Source organism: Sciurus vulgaris (assembly GCF_902686455.1).
Source record: "Sciurus vulgaris genome assembly, chromosome: 10".
Classification (NCBI taxonomy): domain Eukaryota; kingdom Metazoa; phylum Chordata; class Mammalia; order Rodentia; family Sciuridae; genus Sciurus; species Sciurus vulgaris.
Genome location: NC_136470.1, coordinates 59,958,283 through 59,978,251, shown reverse-complemented (window position 1 = coordinate 59,978,251; position 19,969 = coordinate 59,958,283). Strand labels below are relative to the sequence as shown.

At 38.4% G+C, this 19,969-nt stretch overlaps 1 protein-coding gene across 1 annotated transcript in view; it reads left to right on the top strand.

The window, feature by feature from the left end:
* Positions 1–5,111: 5,111 nt before the first annotated feature.
* The window catches only part of LOC306638214 (uncharacterized protein), a 68,958-nt gene continuing 54,100 nt past the window's right edge, over positions 5,112–19,969 (top strand). The window contains exon 1 of the mRNA XM_079101443.1: positions 5,112–5,238. Coding sequence (XP_078957569.1) covers positions 5,193–5,238 — 46 coding nt within the window. The 5' untranslated portion in view covers positions 5,112–5,192. The remainder of the gene's footprint in view (positions 5,239–19,969) is intronic.

The following is a 19,969-nucleotide window of genomic DNA, read 5'->3' as shown; positions in this document are numbered from 1 at the left end:
GAGGGCCTCCTTTCCAGTTGTTCTGACAACACAAAATTCTTTCCAAAAGTTCACTGTGAGCTGTTAACCAAGTCTTATTTACTTTGTTTTCAGAACCTAGGAAAGGTGACTGGCACATATCAGGAGACAGAAATGTACACCAAGGAGTAGCTGTTAAACTAGAAAATTAAACAACAGTTCATGTGACAATGAAGAGCTTTCACAGGACTCAACACAAATATTTTCAAAAGAGCTATTCAGATAAAAGTATAGGAATAATGCTTTTCAAATTGGGTCAACAGGTTTGCCTCAAGAAAAAAAAAATATATATATATATAAGCTGGGCATAGTGGTACATGCCTATAATCCCAGTGACTCAGGAGGCTGAGGCAGGAGAATGCCAAATTCAAGGCCAGCCTGGGCAACCCGGGCGCAGATCCTTACCAGTCGGTGTAACAGATGGATAGCTATTAGGGGTCGACCGTGATGGATAGGATTTGCTCAAAGTAAGATCCTCAGTAACTTAGACCATGTCTCAAAATGAAAAATAAGGGCTAGGGATTTCACTCAGTAGTAAAGTACCCCTGGGTTCAGTCCCCACTACCAAAAAAAAAAACATGGTCTCTCTCTCTCTCTCTCTCTCACACACCCACACACACACACACACACACTCACACACATATATTTAATTTTTTTTTTTTTTTAAAGTACTGGGATTGAACCCAGGGTGCTCCACCATCGAGTTACACACCCAGCTCTTTTTATTTTGACGTTATAGTGTACATAGCCCCTCTTTTTATTCATGATATTGTTAATGCAATGTGTAGTTTTTCTCTTTTTCTTAATCTTTCTAAGGATTTACCTATTTTATTATTGTTTCTAAAGATTTTATTACTATTTCCAAAGATTCAGCTTTTGGTCTCTATTTAACATTGTATTCATTTCTGCTCTTAGGGCCTTCTACTTAAATTTGGTCTTAATTTGTCTTCTTTCTCTACCTGCTTCTTGTGTGTGTGTGTGTGTGTGTGTGTGTGTACGGTAGTGGCAATTGAGCCCATAGGGGTTCTTCCACAGCTATATCTCCATCCCTTTTTATTTTGAAAAAGGGACTAAGTTGCTGAGGCTGACCTCAAACTTTTGATCCTCCTGCCTCAGCCTCCCAAATCACTGGGATAATAGGGATGTGCACTTGCCTGGCTCTCAGCCCTTAATTCTTTACCTCTCAATTTTTTGGGGGGCCGGGTACTGGGGGCTGAACCTAAGAATGCTTTATTTATTTATTTATTTACTCAGCTTTACCACTAAACTACGTCCTCAGCCTTTTTTAAAAAGTGTGTCATCCTCCACTTAGAAGGACTGTATAGAGAGTAAAGAGGGGTGGGAGGGGTGGGGGGAAGGGAAAAAATAGCGGAATGAATCAAACAACATTACTCTATGTAGATTTATGATTACACAAATGGTATGCCTTTGTGCCATGTACAAACAGAGAAACAACATGTATCCCATTTGTTTACAATAAAAAAAAAAAAAAAAAAAAAAAAAAGTGTGTAGCGGAGGATTGAACCCAGTGCCTCGTATGTGCTAGGCAAGTGCTCCACCACTGAGCTACAACCCCAGCCCTTATTTTTTCTTTTGAGACAGGGTCTCACCAAGTTTCTGAGGCTGGTTTTAAACTTGTAATCCCACGTTCCTGGGATTACAGGCATGCACCACCATGTCTGGCTTTCTAACTTCTAAATAGAAACTTAGTCAATTTAAAATTCTTAAATATGAGATTTAAATCTGAATTTTCCTCTAAGTCCTGTTCAACTGTATATTACAAATTCAGTTGTATTTTCATTATCTTTTAGCTTAGTTTCTCTTGTATTTTTTTCTCATAGTTTACACATTTGGTGTTTAATTTCCAAATGTTGGGAATTTGTTTAGTTATTACATTTGTTATTTAGTCCTACTGTGATACTGTCCTGTTTAGAAAGCTCACTCTTTAAGATTCTAGTCCTTAAAAATTTAATAACTTTTGCTGTAAGACCCTGCATATAGTTTATCCTGGAAATAATGTGTAATCTGAAATTATTGAGTATAACGTTCTATAAAAATCAATTAGGTCAAGGTGGTTAAAATTAAAATCCAAATCTCTTAATCCTTACTGATTTTTTGAAGAATTTGTGCTATAAATTACTGAGAGATAAGTGTTAAACCTGTAATTAATATTATGGATTTTTTTTTTGTTTGTTTATTTTCCCCTTCTGTTAGTTTTGTTTCTGTTTTCTTTTTGGTCTTGGGAATTGAATCCAGGGGTACATTACCCTGACCCACAACCCCATTTGTTTTTTGTTTTTTATTTTGAGCCAGGAGCTTGCTGAACTGCTGAAGCTGGCTTCCAGTATGTGATCCTCCTGCCTCAGCCTCCTGACTGGCGGAAGTAGGGACCTGCCCTGCCAGCCCCACTCTTTCCAGCTTCTTGAGTACTTCTTTCCTATTTTATTTTTTAATACTTGCTTATGGTTTGCATTACATATTCAGGAATTGTCACTTTTTTCTCTGCGGTGCTTGGATTAAGCCCTGAACCTCATGGGTGCTAGGCAAGCATTTTTTCATGGAGCGACAGTCTCACACGTCAGTGGAGGAACATGTGCTTCGCATGTGGGAGGCCCTGGGTTCAATCCCAGCACTGCACACACACAATTAATTGAATTACTATGTAATTTATACTAAGTTGTATATAACGTAAGAAACATGACATTGTATTTCCTCTTGTCCCATCCATATTTTGTAGCATTATTGTCATCTATTTTAAAGCTACATGTTGAAATCCCCCAAATATAATAATATTTGCCCTAAACAATCTGTTGCTTTTTATTTTTAGTCATTTATTTATGTTTCTTAGGGTTGGAGATGTAGCTCAGTGGTAGAGTGCTTGCCTAGACATGCAGAGGCCCTGGGTTTGAAAGGGAAAAAGGAAAAGAAAACAAAACATTGTCTACATTTTTTTTGTAGTTGTGGGGATGGAACCCAGGACTCAGGCATGTTAGCCAAGTACTCTTCTACTGAGCCATATGCCCAGCTTTTATTTACTTGATACTTTGGCAGTACTGGGGCTAGAACGCAGGGGCACTCTACACTAAGCTAGATCCCTCTCCCTCCAACATTTTTTTTTTTTTTTTTTTTTTTTTTTTTAAAGCAGGTTCTTGCTAAATTGTGGAGGCTGGCCTTGGAACTTTTTTTGTTTTGTTTTGTTTTTACTTGGTACCAGGGTTTGAACCCAGGGGCACTTAAGCCACGTCCCCACTGGGTCACATCCTCAGCAAGTTCTTCTTTTTTTTTTTTTTTTTTTTTTTTGCGGTGCTGGGGATGGAACCCAGGGCCTTATGCTTGCAAGGCAAGTACTCTACCAACTGAACTATATCCCCAGCTCCTCAGCAAGTTCTTGAGACAGGGTTTTGCTAAATTACCTAGGCCTTGCTAAGTTGCTGAGGCTGGCTATGAACTTGAGATCCTCTTGCTTCAGCCTCCTGAGTCACTGGGATTATAGGCATGCACCACTGTGCCTGGCTGGCTGATTTTGAACTTGAAATCCTCCTGCTTTATCCTCCCAGGTAGCTGGGATCATAGGCATTTGCCACCATACCTGGCACCTGGTGTGTTTTTTAAAGATCATCTGATAAGTGGAGAATGATATATAATGGGGGTGGAGGGTGTGGGGAGTGAGAGAAGAATGGGTGAACTTTAGGTTATACAGAAGGAAATGAGAGGGAGGGGGTTATGAAAAATGGTGGAATGAGACAGACATCATTACCCTATGTACATGTATGATTACACCAATGGTATGAATCTACATCATGCACAACCATAGAAACAAAATGATGTACCCCATTTGTGTACAATGAATCAAAATGCAGTCTGTAAAAAGTTAAAAAATAAATAATTTTTTAAAAAGTAAAAATATAATTGCTCCCAAAAAACAAAAACAAAAACATAAAGATCATTTCTAAGCCAAGTGTGGTGGTGCATGCTTATAATCTCAGCCACTCAGGAGGCTGAAACAAGAGGATTTGAAGTTCAAGGTCAGCCTGGGCAATCTAGTGAGACCTTGTCTCAAAAATAAAATAAAAAGGGCTGGGGATGTATAGCTCAGTAGTGGAGCACTTGGCTAGCGTGTTTGAGGCCTTGGGTTCAATTCCCAGCACCAGAAAAAAAAAAAAAAAAAGTTTCCAGTTACTCCTTAGTTTTTCACATATAAGTATATTTCTCTCTATTGTCATTGCCCTTCAGCAAATAAAACCCCCATTAAAAAATTACTTAGTGTCTTGCTTGTATTTACTGCTCAGTCTGTATTAGGAAAATTAACAATAGAATAGAAAAACAAGCAAACAAAACCTAGAACATGCATCACAAGCCAGCATGTCCATATTTACTTGTTCTGCTATTGCTAATTCTCCAGGTACACATGGAACACTCAACACGAGCCAAGCGTTAAAGTTATTATTTAATGTATTCTTCATAAGGAATTTGGTTATTGCATACTGTTTTGAAATTCTATTTTAAAATATTATGCTTTTACTATAGACTGGAGAGTAGTCATCAGCATCAAGTCATAATCAACCAAAACTTTTAAAAACCATGTAAACCAGGGCTGCCGGGGGGGTGGCGGGGATGAGAACATGTGCTTAGCACACGGGAGGCCCTGGGTTCCATCCCAGCACTGCACACACACAACCAAGAAACTTAAATTCAAGTAATGTGCTCCAAAGGCAAGGTGTTCAATTAAACAAATGTGAGAAAGGTGCATTTATGTCATTAATATGTAATCACAATCTCTGTACTTAGGTTTTGTGATTTAGAATTATAACCATTATTTTACCAGTTACCTTTTTTTTAAATAACTTCATTTTATTTAGTTTTTTTTTTTTTTTTTGTATGTGGTGCTGAGGATAGAACCCAGTGCCTCATGCATTCTAGGTGAGCACTTCATCACTGAGCCACAATGTCAGCCCCTACCACAGTTATTTTTGAAAGGAAGTTTTACAAAATGAGTTGATTTCTTTCTTTCTTTTTTTCCCTCTTCTTTCTGATACTGATGCTTTACCACTGAGCTACATCCTCAGTCCTTTTTATATTTTCTATTTTGAGACAGGGCCTCTCTAAGTTACATAGGTTGGCCTCCAACTTGTGATCCTTCTGCCTCAGCTTCCTGAGTTACTGGGATTACAGGCATGAGCCACCACGCCAGGCAAAATCAGTTAATGCCAAAAGGAAGCAGTAAGTAGCTACTGATTTAAAGCTGAATGACAGGGAGGATTGGAAAAATTGGTTCAATGTTTTTATAATTCTGAAAAATCTTCAGTCATATAAATAAGAGAAGAGCAGACATTTCAAATTGGGTCTGTGAAAGAGAGATTCTCAACTATGGATGGATCCAAAAATATCCTTCTAACTCCTTGCTATATTTTTTTAGTGAATGAATTTTTAGAGATGTTTGGCTTTTGTCCTCTCCTAGTCACTGTAGAAAACAAGCAAAGTTACTGGGAGTGAACTACCATGATCAATCTCTTTAGCCCAATTAGTTCTTTTTTAAGGCATAAAGTCAAACCCAGCACTGTCTGCTCCTCTTCCTTGACAGATACATTCCAGTCTGAGGTGAAGCATAAGGGGTTTCTGATGCAGGGTTTTATGATACATCATCCCAAGCACATTGGCTGCTTGCCACCACAGAGAATTTTAGGGATGAGGAGGACTGGCCTAATGAGATCGTAACCTAGATTTATCAGCATCCAATAATCAGACACATGTTTACTTATTTACAACCTCTGTGGTTTTAGAAGTATCATTGTTGTTTCTTTCCCCCTCGTTTTTATGATTATCCGGTTACCCATTTCATTATTCCTTTTGGAGCAACTATGTTAAAACTCTGATCTAATTTATACAGAAAGGCTGATGCTGAGTATTCAAATGGATGTACCCACTGACATGAGGATGATCATGCCACACAGTGACTGAAAATAGCACTGACCCAGAAAGAAATTCTGACCTCATTTTTCTCCTAGAGATTTTTTTTTTCTTTTTTTCTTCTCCCACTATTAGCTCAGTCTTGGGCTTTGAGGCTGAGTCAAAACAACCAGGTAGAGCAGGAGGAGGGAGGCAATTTTATACTGAGCAAATTCTGCAGAGTATAAAGATGTAGCCCATCAATATGTACAATTACTGTGTGTTAATTAAAAATAAAAATAAAAGGAGTCTGTAAAACAGAAGACCCATAATTATGCTGGAGGAACAATACAAGAAGAACAATTAAATGCTGAGATTCATTGTTATGTACTAATTATAGATTCAGTAAGGAGAGGCTATGAATTGGAATAATTGATGTGGTTTCAACAAAGGAAATGGGGAATCAGCTAAAGATTTTATTCTGGGTGGAATGACTATGAAGTAAAATAAACAAACAACCAGATTTGTTGATAGAAATAATTTAGGAAATCTGAGGAATGATCTAAGTAGGCTCAGCCTAAGCTTCCAGGCCTAGGTGAATTCAGGTTGCAGGACAGATTTCAAGATGATCTGATTACTATTTTAGTGGGATAAAAGAGATTAAATACTGCTTTCTGCTGAGCTAGTATATTAATTTTCTATTGTTGGATAACAAATTATACCAAGTTTAGCATCTTAGAGCAGCACATATTCACCAGTGTCTCTGGGTCAGGAGTCTGTGCATAGCTCAACTGGGTCCTCTGCTCAGGGTTTCAAAAAACTGCAGTGAAGATCTTGGCTGAGTCAGGCATGGTGGCACATGCCTGTCATCCCAGTGGCTTGGGAGGCTGAGGCAGGAGGATCGGGAATCCAAAACCAGCCTCAGCAACTTAGCAAGACCCTAAGCAACTCAGTGAGATCCTGTCTCTAATAAAATACAAAAAAAGGGCTGGGGGTGTGACTCAGTGGTTAAGTGCCCCAAGAGTTCAATTCCAGGTATGGAAAAACAAATAAATAAAGAAAAGATCTTGGCTGAGCCACCTTCTTATCAGGAGGCTCAACCAGGAAAGAATCTACATCTACTCTAATTTATATTGTTGGCAGAATTCTCATCCTTGATCTTATATTTTTTATTTTGAGGCAAGTTCTTACTAAGTTGCCAAGGGTCTTAGTAAGTTGCTGAATCTGTCCTCAAACTTGTGATCCTCCTGCTTCAGCCTCCTGAGTAGCTGGGATTACAAGCATGGGTCACCACACCTGATGCGGCTGTATGACTGGGGCCCTAGATCTTTATCGATTGATGGGTGGAAGCTACCCTGAGGTCTTAGAGACCACCCAAAATAAGCCTTTCTGAAGGCAGTCAAACTGTGACAGTTTGCCTCTTTAAGATCAGTAGGTTTTAACCTTCATCTGCTAGTATGACCTTCTATGTACTTTATTGTAGGTCTGCTAAGAGATGGATGGATGGATAGATAGATAGATAGATAGATAGATAGATAGATAGATAGATAGAAAAAATGAGCAACCTAATCACAGCAGTGGCATCCCATCACCCTTGACATATCTTATTAGTTTAAAACTAAGTCACAGGTTCTGCCAACATTCCAGGAGAGAAGAGTAACTCCTTCGATATAACCTGAGGGTGTATTTACCTTCCACCAAATATAAATAAATAAATATATTTATATATTATATATAAATAAATAAATATATTTATATATTATATATATAAATAAATAAATATAGATATATATTTATTTATTCTTAGTAAATACACACCAATTTCATTTGGGCTGTCTACCAATTTTTTTTTTTTTGAGTCAGGGTCTTGCTAAGTTGCTAAGACTGATCTTGAACTCGCAACCCTCCTGCCTCAGCCTCCTGAGTGTCTGTACCACCATGCCTGACTTGGTGATCTTCAGTAACCTCTTCCTCCTCACATATATGTGCTCTGCACATCTTCTGAGTAAGAGGCTTTGACATCTCTGTTCTGTTTGCACATATGCTTGTTTAGCTGATTTCTCTCTGCAGGCCAGATGACACATTTGTTTACTGACCTGGGTGGTAAAGTAATTTTTCTCTCTGGGAAACATTAGGCAGTTCTACTAACAGCTCCCTTCAAGACTGAGGGTTTTCCAAGCTGCAGGTTCCTCAGTTGTGACACAGACCTACCGAATATGCAGCACTTCACACCCTCATCTCCCCCACAGGACTTGAGAAACAATAGAAATCTCGGTAAGCGGGGAGCTCATGTTGCCTGCTGTGTTGTGGGTAATAAAGTCCTTGTCTCTGACCCAGGGTCCCAGGATCTCTTGTTTTGCTGCCAGGGTATGTGAAATAGTGGACAGCCTAATGCATCAGCGTATAAACAGGGTAAAATCTCAGATCCTCCATTATTTTTTCATCAATTTTTCTTTTCAACACACAGTAATTGTGCATATTTATGGGGTACAGTGTGACATTTCTCTCCCTCTCTGTGTATATATATATATACATATATATACACACACACAATAGGTAATGATCAGGGTAATTGGCATATTCATCACCTCAGACATTAACCATCTTCATGTTGGTAACATTTCAAATCTTCTCTATTTGTTATTTTGAAATGTTCAATTAATTGTTATCAACCGTAGTTATTTCACTGTGTTAGAGAACATTAGAAGTTCTTTCTCCTGTCCAACCACACCAGTGTAAACCTTACATTTATTAACATTCAATTTTCTTCTGTGTAATTTAAGAGATGAGGGTGAGATGATTTCAAGGTTCCTTTCATGTTTAATCTTTGATATTCTAATGCTCTGATTTGATGCTGTCGTTTCCATCATGGTTACAGAAGTGCTGAAACATTTTTGTACTTGACCTCCTTAAAGTGTCTTTAACTAAACACTCCACAATGGCCTGGTAATAGTCAAGATTATTTAAAACCACCTTTGGCAATTGAGGAAGCTAAATTTACTTTAATTTGCAGGCACTGATAATGTTATGCATTGGCCATTTGGGAAATAAATCTATTTTATGGATTTGTCTGGGAGCTGGATGTTTATCCCTCAGCTTATGTTTTTGTTGTAACACCCACCCCCCCCCAACTTGGTGTGTGCAGCATTATAAAGTCTCATTTTCTGCTGGCAGAAAATAGAATGCTCCTGGGTTCTATCCTGGTACTGGGGGAGAGGGGTGTCTCATCTGCATATCTTTAAGTCCTATTTATGTAAAACTGAAATATTCCATATCCTGTATTTTATTCAAATGTTTTCTCTTGCACATCTTTAGACATTACATTTTCTACTGTTGTTAATTAGCATTCATTGATTTTTTTAAAACTTATTATGAAAAAATGAGGTGGAGCATGAGATAGAAATGCAGGAAAACGCGGAACAGCGCTGGGAGCGTGAGAGTATGCTGAAATCAATTCACTGCTGTTATTGGATATGGAATGTCCCCCAAAGACCCATATGCTAAATGATTGGTCCCCAGCTTGTGGTGTGAATAAATGAATAGATGAATGGATAAACTAGTGAACGAGCAATGGTCAAACCTTGAAGAGGTGGCACCTGCTGGGGAGGTTTTAGATCACTAGGGTGTGCTCTCAAAGGGAATGTGGGACTCTCATCTTTTCCTCTATTTCCTTCCCCACTATGATGTACTATGCTAGCACAGGCCCAAAACAATGGGACCAATTGGTCATGGACTAAAATTTCCAACACTGTGGGCCAAACCTAACCTTTCTTCTTTATAAATTGATTATTTCAGACATTTGTTACAGTAACAGAAGGCTGACTAACACATTGCTTCAGGCAGGCCAAGTACACTGCTGAGGCAAGTAGGTTTGCCACAAGGTCTGCAAAGGAACACATGACAGCCTAGTTTTGTCATTTTCTTCAGCTATAATAGAAAGCAATAAACCGAAAACTAATTTTTATTGCATATGTAGAATTTACAGAGACTTCAGAAATAGATAATATTTTTCACAGAAATTCTATTTGACTTAATCTTTTAAAATGAAACTTCAACATAAAAACAATCAAATGTTCTAACATCAGAGTTTGTGCCACCCATACACATTCTATAAGTAAGTGTGTGTGTGTGTGTGTGTGTGTGTGTGTGTGTGTAATAAGTCAAAGAGAAGTGCAATATGCCCCTACCTCTACTACAGGTATGAAGTGTTAGGCAAAATGTCACTTATTTGGAGCTCCCCTTTCTCATTCCTTGTCATGGTAATGATAGAGATTGATGCTGACAATAGTAGCCACAACAGCTAACATTTATTGAATTTTTATAGACTTTTCTAATATTTAAGTCTTCAAAAAATTCATGGGTTATTACTATTAAGTTCATTTTATGAAATTATAGCAAAAAGATACTATGTAACTTATATAAGTTAAAACTATTTTTAAAGTAATATCAGAATTATATCCTAGGGAGAAATAACATCTCAATGGCCTAGGGATCCCCACTCTCCCAGTTAAGAGAAGAGAGAGAGAAAGAGAGAGGGAGAGGGAGAGGGAGAGGGAGAGGGAGAGGGAGAGGAGGAGAGGGAGAGGGGAGTTGAGTTAGGGGCTGGAGATGTAGCTCAGTTGGTTGACTGCTTGCCTCCCATACACAAGGCCCTGGGTTCAATCCCCAGCACTGCAAAAAAAAAAAAAAAAAAAAGTGAATCTAATTTAGATTTTGAGAAATCTGTTGAATGTTCCACTCATAAGTAATTCAGAATAAGAAAAATCAGAACAAAGTCACGAGTCAAAAGAAAGATGGGGCTGAACATAAATTGACAGAGACAAAAATCTAGAAGATTCTTTTGGGGGTCTTGTTTCTTGTATCCCAGACTCCCCTGGTTTGTCAGATCTTGACCAGCAGCATTTAACACACCATGAAGTCCTTCATGATTTAAAGCCCTTTTTCAACTACACATTCCTCTTCCAATGTCGTCTCATTCCTTGCCAGAAAACATTCTCCCAAGAGCTTGCTGTGCTTATTGTCTCTACTTCCTTGATTTCTTCTCTTTTCTCACTTCTGTCCAGTTTCCTGCCTAATTTGCCATAGATACTGCCTTTGCCAGTGATGCCCGTGTTACCTTCAGGGGTTCTTAACTTCCTAGACGCTATCTTCCATACTCAATATCATCAAAGTGGATTTTCTTTTTCTCATGAAACATTCCTTCCCCACGCCCACCATACTGAGGATTAAACCCAGGGACTCCTACCACTGGGCTGCATTCCCAGCCATTTTTATTTTGAGACAGGATCTTGCTAAGTTACTGAGGCTAGTCTCTTTTCCTGCTTTCTCAGATCAGGTTTGTTCTGTTCTCTCTCCTTGTCTCTAGCCTATACCTGGCCTCTGAGAGTATTCGATAAGTATTTGCTGGATATGTAAATGAATAAATGAATAGATGAATGGATAAACTAGTGAATGAACAAAGTGTTGTAGAATCATAGTAGGAAAGCTTACCTTTGCCTGCAGTAGTCAGGAAGGGTTTTCTGGAGAAGATAAAATTGACCTGTCTTGAGAGACTTGCCTGGTGAACAAATATTCATTTCCAAAAATGAATATTCTTACAAAATTAGCTTTTCTTTGTTTTCAATATCTGGAATTGAACCCAGAGGTGCTTGACCACTGAGCTATATCCCCATCTTTTTTTATTTTTTATTTTGAGACAGGGTCTCACTAAGTTACTTAGGGCCTCAATAAGTGACTAAAGCTGGCTTTGAACTTGTGATCCTCCTACCTCAGCCTCTCAAGTTGCTAGAATTACAGGCATGACTACCACGCCCAGATATGTTCAAACTCTGAGACTCAAACAATCCTCCTACCTCAGCTTTCTGAGCAGCTAGGACTACAGGTATACACCACCACTCCCAGCTGAAATTAACTTTTAGTGAACCATTTCTCAGGAAGTTATCAGGAATATACTTTTCCAAAGAGGAGATGGTAAACAAAGAAATAGAAAAATTGCACGTTAGGAGATCCAAAACAGGTGAAAGAGAAAGGGAATCCCTTGAAAAATGAATAAAAGAGGCCACGTGGGTGGCCCGCTGGCCTAGAGAATAGTCCAGATTGACTCAGGAGTACAGAGCATTGCAAGGGATGAAATGAATACAAAACTGAGTTTTCTGTCAGGGAAACTGAGCCCAATAGCAACACAGAAATCCAGGTAATGTACATGGATGTTAAATAAAATGAAAAGTCATACATTAAAAAAAAAAAAAAACAAAAAAACAAAAAAACATGATGGTCCAGATCATAATAATGCAATATTGAATTTTTTTTTTCACAAATCAGACTTTTATTCTTCCATATTATTGTGACCTCAAACAAAATATTTAACCCATTTTCAAATAAAATAAACCTAGAAACATAAAATACTATTTAAAAGACAATAAAAATGCAAGCTCCTAAATTGCAGGTTATACCATTAATATGAATATTTCATGAAATGTAGTTCACAGAGAACTTTGAAAAATGTGACTGATTAAAGTGATATCTCCTTTCTTCAATTTTGTGATTAACAGGACTTTTATTGGTAGTAAATTAGAGCAAACAATAGAATAATACATATGCAGTATTCAGTACACACAATAAAAGCTAAAGAAATTCAAAACCTGTATAAAACAGACCAAAAAAAAAAAAAAAACTGGAGAAAAATCATACAGCTTAAGAGATACAGTGGTAAAGGTTTTCTGCATCCTTTAATTACAGCTTGTACTCTGTACCCAACAGAACTTACCGCACTTACTGAAATAAGAAATACAGACTTTTAGTATTGAGTGTAGCAATATTGAATATTTACTTGATTAAAACTGTTTTATCTCTTATTGGAAGGATGAAAGAAAGGAAAAAGTCTGCCAGGTGCAGTGTTGCATGCCTGTCATTCCAGCAGCTTGGGAGGCTGAGATAGGAGTGTTGAAAGTTGAAGGCCAAAATATCATGTTGATGATAAAGATTGACTTAATCCTTTAAAATGAAACTTCAATATAAAAATAATCAAATGTTCTAACATCAGAGTTTGTGCTACCATACACATTCTATAATAATTTATTGAGGCCCCAATTTAGTGAGACCCTAAATAAAACATAAAAAGGGTTGAGGATATAGCTCAGTGGTTAAATGCTCCTGGGTTCAATCCCTGGTACCAAAAAAAAAAAAAAAAAGAGAGAGAGAGAGAAGAGGAGAGAACACATAAAGAAGGTCATGCAAAGATGGAGGCAGAGACTGAAGCAATGCATTGATAAGCCAAGGAACACCAAGGAAGGCTGGAAGCCACCAGGAGTGAGAAGAGAGGCATGGACCTCTTCTGCAGAGCCCCCAGAAGAAACCATCAAGGAAGAAAATAAAAACAGAGTAACCGACTCAGGACACCTAACAGAGAGTCAGAGAGCCATTGCCAAACCAAGTCTTGGGTACTGCAGCCTCACCTCTCTCCAGGCTACTGCACACACACACCTGAATGCACGAAGGTAAGCCCAGTCACATTTTTATTTTACTTTTTTTTTTTAAAGAGAGGCATAAGCTCTCCCTAGTCTAGCTGCCATGTCTCAAGTAGTAAAGCTACTGATTCAGCTGTCTGCACACCTACTCTGTCTAGAGGAAACGGGCACTAGTCAGACTCAAGTCCCCGTCAACTCCATGTCTCCCGTCTCACAATGGACACCAGACACAGGGCCTGGGCTGAGGTGTACAGGAGGTGAGTTACTCTGCTTCTTCTTACTATGCAGACAGTGTAAAAACACATCCTGTAAGCACCATGGGGTCCTGGCCACATCTTTTTTTTTTGGGGGGGGGGATACTAGGGATTGAATTCAGGGATACTCAACCACTGAGACACATCCCCAGCCCTATTTTGTATTTTATTTGGAGACAGGGTCTCACTGAGTTGCTTAGCACCTCACTTTTGCTGAGGCTGGCTTTGAATTCCTGATCCTCCTGCCTCAGCCTCCCAAACCACTGGGATTATAGGTGTTCATCACCGTGCCTGGCCCATCCACATCTTTCTGGGTCATTTTTTTGGTCCCTTTTACAAAATTATTGACATGGGACACAATGCTCCCTTTTCTGAGAACTACCCAATGACTGAGAATAGCCATCCAATCTCTTTTTCACAGGACAGATTTGCCAGAACCAATCTTCTTTTCTGACAAATGATGTAACCACCCTGCTTTGTGGTTTTAAGCCTTAAATGCTGCCACCATTCTGTAAAACTTTGAAGCAGAACTGAAGAATTCTTGAGTCTGTGTTTCCCAAGCTGCAATTCTGATGAGTCCAAATAAATAAACGCATTTTCTTTATCCTTAGCCAGATTGGCTTCATTCAGGAAGTCAGTAAAATCAACTCTGAGGAGACTCTTTCAGTGTAGAAGGGGCTACTGGGGATTGCACCCAGGGGTGTTCTGACACTGAGCTACACCCCAAGTCCTTTTTATTTTTCGTTTTGAGATGAGCTCTTGCAAAGTTGTCCAAGACAGGCTGGCCTCAAACTTGCAAAGGTCCTGCCTCAGCCTCCCAGGTCTCTGGGATTGCAGGTGTGCATGACTACGCCCAGCTTCTGAGGAGACCCTGATTTCAGACTTCTGGCCTTCCAAATTATATGAAAATAAACTTCTGTTGATTTAAGTCACCCAGGATGTGGTAATTGGTAACGGCAGTCATGGGAAAAGAATAGACAGTTGCTCCAGTTTGACAACTCCTAATGCAGCCCCCACCCAGACTGGCTGTTCCTCTCCTCGTCCAGTTCTCTTCACGAAAGAGTCCTAGCCAAGACAAGGTCACACCTTCATAAATGTTTGCATGGCCACAAAAAATGCTTTGTATTTATTGATCCTCTTTCCCAACTTGGCAAAAGTTATTTATTTAACAAATTATCTGTTGAAGCAATTGTTCCTCAGCCAAGAAATAAGCTACATCTCCTGAGTCACCAGGAGAGGTCCGTTGTGTTCATTCAACTAAAATGTATTGTGTGTCTGTGATGGACGAGGAGCCACGGAGGACGTGAGGCTGAGTCAGGTGTAGCCATGGCTCTCAGGGTGAAGGCTCATGATGGAGGTCATGTAATCCAGAAAAGATCAAACTCAGCTACCTCTTGGTAAAGCTAATGACTCCAGAAACAGAGGGACTGGAGAAAAACGAGTTTCATTCCATGGCAAAGGATGTAGAAGCAGGAGTTCTGCTTGCAAATCAGCTTCTCAACTCTCAGAGGTTGAGATGTTATAGATACAGGATAAGAGTAATGAGAGAAGATGCTTGCCATGGTGCACCCCTCTAATCCCAGGTACTCAGGAGGCTGAGGCAGGAGGATCACAAGTTAGAGGCCAGCCTGGGCAATTTAGTGATACCCCTGGATTCAATCCGAAGTACTGTAGATGATGATGATGATGATGAAGAAACGATAAGGGAGATAGGCTAATAAAGGAAAAGAGTCTTAGAATAGGTGTAAACTTTCTAGGAATTTGGGTAAAATCTTTTTTACACCTTTTGCAGGACCCCCAAAAGGGAGACCCTTACTCGAGTCTCAGGATGGCACGCTCCAGGAAGCACGAGAGACCGGCTTGATGCAAAAGCACGAAGCACTTTAATAACGGAGCTCCGGGCCAACACGTATCTCACGCAGGAGATAGAGGAGTTGACCACGAGGCTCAGAAGTCAGGGGTTTATATAGGAAAAGTTAGGGAGTTTGGCATGGGTACACATAATTGGCTGATTCAAACATAAGCGGGCACATGACTACATTGATTACATCAGCAAGTAGTACGTGCAAATTGACATTCCAGCAATGTGGTAGGGCAGTTTATTTTGGTTAGCAGGCGGTCAAGTTAACCTTAAAGAAAAGGGAAGAAGGGGGAAAGTGGGTGACACCAGATGGTCCACGGCCTTGTGGAGATTGTTTATCCTCCATGGCCAGTTAGATTTTGATGTTTTGGCAGTCTTATTTTAGGCTTGTTTAGGTATGTTCAGGCCTCAGGCCTGTCCCTCTTTGTTTCTTTTCCTAAGTTCATTTGCTAGACTACAGATTCTGTGCTTTAATTATGGGCACTTAAATTTTAACTCCTTCATTCCCCTCTTCTTCTTTTAACTAATTCTAATCTTAGAATTTTATAAATCAGTATCTTATGGAACTTCTGTTTCTATAAACTCTTCTCCCAAGTTATTTTCTTGACGGAGGGACTGATATTGTTGCCTGAGCATTAATACCTGTACAGCACTTACTCTTTCCCTGATGAAGGTAACTAGGCGATTTCATGGCCTTTATTTTCTTGATTTGACCCGATCCCCTATTTCTACACTAACTACCTATTCCCAATTCTGGCTTCTTCCCCCCTTTAGCTTTAGGAACCCATAACTGCTTGTTAAGAAAATGAAAAGGGGTGTCGGTCATTCTGGCTGCTTCGAAGCTGAATGGGGGCAGTGAGGGGCAAGCAGTTTGGAGTTCCTTCTTTTTAAAAAATCGGGTCAATCGAGGGGTCCCAGGAAGAAGCCTGGTTGGGGAAGAGCAGGTTGTAAAGTCATCTGGGGGTGGCTGCTTCTATGATAGAAGAACAAAAAGACATGAGTACTGAAATGAGATTAGCACAAAGTAAATGTTGCAGCATCTGAAATATGCCACTGAGTATCATGAAAATGACAGAAGTTAATCTCTCACCAGGAGGTGGAAGAACTGAGAAATTGTTCCCATAACTAGGCCTAGCAAAGGCTGGAGAGGACAAGGCCTTTATTTGGGGACTTTAACATTGCCATAGATGTCCCCAAAAAATATAGTTAAGCTACTTAATGTCATCTGATTTTGTAAAATATCCCTTTATTGGTATAACCTGTGTTTAGTAGAGATCTCTATACTTCTGTTACTTAGAAATAGATAATCATACTGGCAAACATAGATTAAGTCTACCTGTGTAGCTTAGGAAGGTCTGCAGGCCTTAAACTGACTAAAAACTTCTGACTCTGGCAGTTTCTCTGATAGTTATCAGGCTACAACTAAAGTTACATTTAACTATTATTTCCTTTAAATGCCCAAGAATGGCTATACTTTGGTTTTAACTGTTTTGCTGGGTGTCTAAGATCAAGCTGGTCAAATTGACCTGGTTCCTGTCTTGTTAAAGAGTCAGCTGAGTCCCACAGGGGTCACTCGTACAGAACTTAAGAGCGGCTCCTTAGCTCCACCAGTGACTTTGGTTAGGCAAGGTCTTCTCAATGATGTGGCTTTCCTTGAAAGCATAAGGGATGTCTCCCTTTTTCCATGACCCTCCTCTGCAGCAGATGCACTGGATGATTTTTCATCCTCTAGTCAACAATCTCCTTGATCAGGAGGTTGTGTGACCCAGAGTTGCAATGCTCCTTAGAGAAGTTCTCTTATTCCCTGGGTTCAGGCTAATGTTGAGGGCAAGACCCAAATATGGACTTTTCTTGACCTCTGTATTTAACTCCAATTTCTAAGTTTGATCTTAATTATCCAGCAAGCCAGTCTCACCAGTCATAAATTAAGAGTAATGGGCTTTAACTTTAATGTCCATAACTTTACAGTTATTTACCCAGTTAGATAACTGGAGTCTGTATTAGTACTGGAAGTTACCACTATCTGTTCTATAGGTGATGGCTTATTATCACAAGTTACCTAGGTTGTATGTTCTGGAAGCAGCTACTTCTGCAAAACAGTAATAAGCAACAGTTTTACAAAATGAAATTAGCAAGAGTAAAAACATATTCAGCTTGTATAATAACTATCTTGAATTTGGACTGAGAACCATATTATATCCCCAATTTGAGATCATACTACTTTTACAACAAAAACCAATCTTTTGACTATAACTTTAAATAAGCTGAAGTCTGACTTATTTTGGAGTCACTCTAACATGCAGTAAGGTGGAAGGCACAGCCTTATCTCAGGTAAGGTGTGGCTCTTTACAGATCTTAAGTGTTCTAATTCTGATGTTGATCTTTGCTTCTTCCTTAAATATCATTAAGTAGTTTACATATACTGTTTCCTGAGTCTATATAAACTTTATAATTAACACAATTTAACATAGTATCTAAAACATGAATCAAAGAAAGGCTGAAAGAGCTTTTGTTATTTCCACAATCCGAGAGTGCTGGGACTCGAACCCAGGCCTCCCGCCTGAGAGTCAGGAACTCTACGAGATGAGCTAAATGGCCTGCACTGAGAGAGCTTTTAACTTTCCTATTGTGATTAAATGGCAAAATGTTTTCATGTTTCTTTCATGTTTCACAATATTAACCTTTAAACAAATCAGACTCTAATGTTTAGAAATATATTTACATTTGAAATTCTTTATCTCAGTGTAAAAAGTAACAAATTTTACACATACCCTATTGATAGCAGGTCCTATAGTAGAACATTAAATGATAGAAATAAATCCCCAATAAAATTTACTCTTTATAAGTTTAAGATTACCATTACAGACAAGTTTAATCTGGAGGATAGCAGAGCTTAATAAATTCCTTGCTTTAAAAACTTGTGGTCCTGAAAAATATGAACACATTTAATATACAACTAGTGACCATTTCACAAATACCTTGACACTTTTATCTTACCAAATTGAGTTTTTAAAGAGAAATGTATACTCTGTAACAAAGTACAATACTATATAATAGTTGTTTAATCATAATTGTATACCCCCAATTTTTAAGACTAATTGTTCTAAAGAATAAAACTTAATAGACACAAAGTTAAGAGTAAATTAGTGTTTCAAATCCTTGTCATTTTACCATGTCATTCTACCATATAGATTAAACTTTGGTTTATATCAGAACGTTAGTATTTCACCTTAGGAAAAACCTTCAATAGTTTTAGCTGTCTCACATACATATAACCAACTTAGTTACACACAAACTTGTTGAAACTTGCCCTTTACTTACACAGACTTTCTTAGCACTTACTTAGACCCTCATGTATTTCATCACACAAGCACTTTCTTACCCAGAAACATTTCCTTTTTCCTTTTACTAAATATATTTCCATACCCAGAACCTTTTATTTTCTCTTTCCTACTCGTTGACCACTTTTTGTTCACATTCTGAAACAACTCTTATGAAATTTCTGAATTTAGATAAATTACTCCATTTTAGCAAGATAAAATACTTTGTCGTTTATAGTACTCTAACTGAAACACAGTAAGAGGGGAGATGGTAACTCTAATTCCAAACCTTAGAGCTCCTTGGAGCTTTGCAGAACTGGAGGGGGAGCAGGGGCAGTGATAAGGAAGCAGATGGAACGCTTATCCTCCGGGTTGGGGTTTTACCTGTTAGGACATAACTCTTAATAACCTTGTTTTTAGTAATGACACAAAGCAAGTTTAAACCCTTTTATTTACCAACCTATGAAAACACCAATAATGTTTAAGTATGATACCCCATGGAATTTAAGGAGTTAAAAGTACTCGATGTTATTTAAATGTTATTAGCATTTTAACTTTGTAAATTAATCAGATGTCTCTACAAACACATTAGAGTAATCCCATACATGTTAACTCTAATTCACTTATTCTGTAAAAAACCAAGATATCAGACAAGTGTCCTGAACAGTATTTGCTGTCTCTTCCCTGTTGAAGAAAAGTCCTAGAAACAATTGATATTAGACATTTTATTAACATCAATATTTTATTAGCTTGACCACCTAGAGACTTGCAAATTATTTTCAAAGACATTTTACTCTTATTAGTTTACCCAATTTGAACCTCTTTTAAATCACGTGAATTAAAAGTATTTGGATCCATTTTTAAATTTTAATTTTAGGAGCGCTCAGTTTTGATACAGACAAAACATGACATCAGACAGCACAACATACAAATAACACAAAATCAAGCCCTTGTAACTTTATAGGTGAATCTCCATTGCAGTGTAACAGATGTTCAAAAACTCTAGTTGAATAAAAATAGAACTGATCAAAAAATCATGAGCTCAAAAAAACATATAATTAAAAATATAGCATTTACTTTGCTGGAGTTTTAAAGACTCTTTTTACCTTTTCTTTCCCTGGGTTTGAGACCGGTCTCCTACTGAGCCTTTAGGCTTCTTTTATT